The following is a 5,000-nucleotide window of genomic DNA, read 5'->3' as shown; positions in this document are numbered from 1 at the left end:
CTTTTTCTCTGTCTGCCTGTCTGTCTCCTTTTTTTTCTCTTTTTCTCTGTCTGCCTGTCTGTCTCCTTCTTTTTTCTCTTTTTCTCTGTCTGCCTGTCTGTCTCCTTCTTTTTTCTCTTTTTCTCTGTCTGCCTGTCTCTGTCTCTGTCTCCTTTCTTTCTTTCTCTGTCTACTTTTATTTCTCTTTTTCTCTGTCTGCCTGTCTCTGTGTCGTCTCTTTCTTTCTTTCTCTCACTCTCTGTCGGTGTCTCTGTGTCTGTCTGTTTGTCTCACTATCTCTCTGTCACATACACACACACACACACACACACACACACGCACACTCTTTATATATAAAGATACATACATACGAGCAAATATACCTATAAACAGGCTCACACAACCTGCTACTTCATATATATATATATATATATATATATATATATATATATATATATATATTTATATACATACATGATTACACACATACACATATGTATGTATAAGACCCCAAATAAGATCGAAGATAAGACATGACTAAACATGACAGTATTTCTAGTGTTTAGTCTTTCCAAATAAATCACATTTTCATGGAATTTCAGCAATTAGTCTATTCCCAACATGGGTTGCCTCTCTGCCTATTTCACCATTAACGCTTAAGCCTAAAATCACATTTATTGACCGAAAAATGATAAGAATAAGACAGAGAATTCACAATTAACATCGACTGCTAAATTGTCAATCATATGACGATTTTTTTTTACATATTAGCGCCTTGTGGGGATAGTCCCCGCTATAACTTTTTTTTTTACCCGTATACTGTTGAAGGCTTGTGGAATAGAGATAAACGGATAAATAGATAGAGCGATAGATAAACAACTTTAGTCAGAGATAGATAGAAATATGAATAGATCGGTAAAGAAATAGAGTTATAGGTTAAGTCAGAGAGATGGGAATGTTAACAGATCGGTAAAGATACTGATGGATAAGTTAAGTCAGAGATTGATAGAAATATTAATAGATCGGTAAATTTATTGATGAATAGATTTAGTCAGAGATAGAAATAGAGATAGATCGATAAAGAGAGATATATATAAGTTTATTCACAGATAGAAATAGAGATAGATCGATAAAGAGAGATATATAGATAGCGTCAGATAGAAACAGAAAGACTGGGTGATTAACAGAATTATCAGACAGAGTTTAGACAAAATGGCTGATTGATAGATAAATAGAGTTGGAGAGAGAAAATGTATCAATAGTAATTTATTCCACGTATCCAGACGTCTTTTCTGCGTCACAAAACACACTCTGGGAAAGTCAAAGTCACGTAGAAAAGTATTAGGCATATAATTTCATGTGCTTAAAAAAAGTTTAACTGCCGCCATAGAGCACATTTCTTCACACTTTGCCGCCACTTTCTGAGACTTTCCCGGGCGAAGGTACTGAAACTTGCACTTGCCATTTTACTTATGATTTTACTTATTTCATATAGTGACCAATTTTTCCATCACGTATTTTTTTTTCTTTACTTAATAAAAGAAAGAAAATGAGAGTTTGTACGATAAAAACATCACTGTGCTTTCCTCTGTATATTTTTTCTTCTATTTTGAATCTCTTTCTCACTTGTTTTTGTTTCATCAGGAATTGTTTTAGAGGATCAAATGCTCCATCGCCATCACTGACACTGACTTGGTGGGATCAGATTCTTTTACTGCCACTGGATATCAATCTGGAGGAGATACAGCACTGTTCTCGATTAACCTGTTCCAGAAAAAAAAATACGTTAATATCAACGATTTTAAGTAGTTTGTAGAATGATAACGAATCTGTTTATCTGTCCATCATTTTGTAATGTCTATCTATTTTTCTCTGTATAATCTATATCTATATCGTTATCTGTATATATATCTATATGTTAAGAGAGATAGAGATAGATAGATAGATAGATAGATAGAGAGAGAGAAAACTAATTATTATAATGATATGAATAATAATAACAATATCATAATAACAATAACAATGGTAACGAGTGACGATAATGATTAAAAAAAAAAATATATATATATATATATATAATAATTACTATCATCAATGTTAATAATATGAAAAGTACCCAAGATAATGATAAAGATTATATCAGGGATGATGATAATAAGACACACACACAACGCACACACACACACACACACACACACACACACACACACACACACACACACACACACACATAATTATATATATGCAAAGAAAAACACAATACCGTGTTGATAATATGGAACAAAAACCTCCAATGCACAAACTAGATTTATTGATGAAAGTGAGACAACAGTTTCGGAATCGTCCTCGATTCCATCTTCGGGAATCGAGGACGATTCCGAAACTGTTCTCACTTTCATCAATAAATCTAGTTTGTGCATTGGGGGTTTTTCTTCCAATTATATATATCATGATATTTTCGAAACCGGTTAAATACACCCCTTTCACTGCGGAAAATATTCATTCCCACTCATACATTTTATTTTACGCATTTGTCGCCATGAGTACACAGTTCCTACCCAGCATTACTGTCGACGGCGCCCATGCTAGGTCGGCGGGGCGTGGGTGTTGAGGGCAGCATACACGGCTGACCTCACCATGCTCTCGATACTCGCACCTGGACGACAAAATGGACAAAATCAGGAAGATTATTAAAAGAAATAATAATAAAAATAAAAGATTATTAAAAGAAATATTATAAAAAAAAGATTTTAAAAAATGTAATAATAAAAATAAAAGATTATTCAAAGAAATGATAATAAAAATAAAAGATTATTAAAAAAATGATAATAGAAATAAAAGATTATTAAAAAAAAGAAAAAAAAATGAGGGTTGGAGAGGAGTAAATGTAGAGATTTTTTTTATTATTATTTCATGTATATGCTAAGATAAACAGGGGGGGGGGAGGCTGGGGGGGAGGATAAGATAGGGTTAGAAAAATTGAGATTGAGAAGGGTAAGGCACATGCACACACGCAAATAAAAGGGGGAAAGAGAGAGAGAGAGGGAATAATTAATAATTTAGTTTGATTCCATTTGTTGGAAATTATTTGCTGTGGCATGCTGTTTGTGTATTTGCTTCTATATAACCTCTTGTGTGCATGGAATGGCCGGGGTTGCCATCCACTGGCAGCGCACGGGTTGAACGCAGGGGGCAAGGTTGTTCGACGAGAAGGCTGCCACTACATCACATAGAGAAAGAGAGAGAGAGAGAGAGAGAGGGAGAGGGAGAAAGAGAGAAAGAAACAGAGAGATAGAGAAAGAGAGAGAGAGAGAGAGAGAGAGAGAGAGAGAGAGAGAGAGAGAGAGAGAGAGAGAGAGAGGGAGAGAGAGAGAGAGAGAGAGAGAGGAGAGAGAGGGAGAGGGAGAGGGAGAGGAGGAGGGAGAGGAGAGGGAGGGAGAGGGAGAGGGAGAGGGAGAGGGAGAGGGAGAGAGAGAGAGAGAGAGAGAGAGAGAGAAGAGAGAGGAGAGAGAGAGAGGAGAGAGAGAGAGAGAAAGAGAGAGAGGGGAGAGGAGAGAGAGAGGGAGAGAGAGAGGGAGAGAGAGAGGGAGAGAGAGAGGGAGAGAGAGAGGAGAGAGAGAGAGAGAGAGAGAGAGAGAGAGAGAGAGAGAGGGAGAGGGAGAGAGAGAGGGAGAGAGGGAGAGGGAGAGGGAGAGGGAGAAAGAGAGGGAGAGGGAGAGGGAGAGGGAGGGAGAGGGAGAGGGAGAGGGAGAGGGAGAGAAGAGGAGGAGAGAGAGAGAGAGAGAGAGAGTGAGAGAGAGAGAGAGAGAGAGGAGAGAGAGAGAGAGAGAGAGGGAGAGGGAGAGGGAGAGGGAGTGGAGAGGGAGAGTGAGAGAGAGGAGGAGAGAGAGGAGAGAGAGAGAGAGAGAGAGAGAGAGAGGAGAGCGAGAGAGGAGAGGGAGAGGAGAGAGGGAGAGGGAGAGGGAGAGAGGGAGAGAGGGAGAGGAGAGAGAGAGAGAGAGAAGAGAGAGTGAGAGAGAGAGAGAGATGGAGTAGAGAGAGAGAGAGAGAGAGGGAGAGAGAGAGAGAGAGAGAGAGAGAGAGAGAAAGGGATACAGAGCAACCGTGCGAATCTTATTCAACAGAAACCTCATGCACTGCACACACTTCTAATAGGTCACACACACGCAGAAAGAGATAGATAAAATAGATAGATGGAGATAGAAAGAGCGACAAACATAACTGAGCCTTATCCTCCAGGCAAACCATGCACTGTCATCCACAACTCAAAAAGGAACAAAAGCCGTCATGCATACCACTAACCCGTCCACTTCTTTGTGGAATGCACCTGCGGCTGGGCGTACTGGTGCTGGGCGTACTGGTAGTGGGCGGGGGCGTGATGCTGGGCTTGGTGGTAGGCGAGGTGGTGAGGCTGGCGCGGGTAGTGGGCGGCCTGGCCGGGTGGGACGAGCACGGGCGGCGGGTGGACGCTGGCGGGGGCGGCGCTGGGGTGGGTCGCGCGGCCGCCCGGGTGGTGGACGGGGGCGTGGCGGTTGTAGGCCTGGTAGGCGAGGTGTGGGTGGCCCGAGTGGCGCATCGGGGAAGGGTGGGCGGCGGCGGGGGGGTAAGGGGCGCCGCGGGACGACATCAGCGAAGGGTGGGCGCCGTGGGAGGGAAGGCGGTCGCGGGGCGAGAAGTGCGGGTCGGTCGGGGAGACCGGGTGGGGCGCTGGAGGGGCGGGGTGGTGGGGTCGAGGGGGCGTGAGGGGCGGGGGGCGCTGGGTGAGGGACCGAGGGGACAGGCCGATGGGAAGGGGGCACCGAGTGAGGGGCTGACGGGGCGGAGTGAGGGACGGAAGGGGCGGAATGGGGAGCAGATGGGGCAAAGTGAGGGGCCGATGCAGCTGAATGGGGGACCGAATGGACGGAATACGGGACTGGAGGGGAGGAGTGCGGGGCTGAGTGAGAGACCGAAGACTGGGGGACCGAAGGCGCTGGAGGAGCAGAATAAGGGACAGAGGTGGCCGGCTGAGGCACGACCGA

General features: G+C 43.6%; 1 protein-coding gene across 3 annotated transcripts in view; it reads right to left on the bottom strand.

Annotated features, from left to right (window-relative positions):
- LOC113804786 (uncharacterized) overlaps window positions 1-5,000 on the bottom strand; it is a 7,781-nt gene that overhangs the window by 287 nt on the left and 2,494 nt on the right. The window contains exons 2-5 of one of the 3 annotated variants that reach the window (XR_011398938.1): window positions 4,282-5,000; window positions 2,538-2,635; window positions 133-1,743; window positions 1-16 (exon numbers count right to left, since the gene is read on the bottom strand). The exon at window positions 1-16 is cut by the window's left edge and continues 287 nt beyond it; the exon at window positions 4,282-5,000 is cut by the window's right edge and continues 1,142 nt beyond it. Coding sequence is in view for 1 of the 3 variants with exons in the window: in XM_070128242.1 (XP_069984343.1) it covers window positions 1,739-1,743; window positions 2,538-2,635; window positions 4,282-5,000 (822 nt within the window). In the remaining 2 variants the exon portion in view is untranslated. Of the gene's footprint in view, window positions 1,744-2,537; window positions 2,636-4,274 lie in introns of all 3 variants that reach the window. The other 2 variants (XR_011398939.1, XM_070128242.1) reach the window with 2 other exon arrangements.

Source organism: Penaeus vannamei, chromosome 2 (assembly GCF_042767895.1).
Source record: "Penaeus vannamei isolate JL-2024 chromosome 2, ASM4276789v1, whole genome shotgun sequence".
Lineage (NCBI taxonomy): Eukaryota > Metazoa > Arthropoda > Malacostraca > Decapoda > Penaeidae > Penaeus > Penaeus vannamei.
This window is presented reverse-complemented; position numbering and strand designations above follow the sequence as displayed.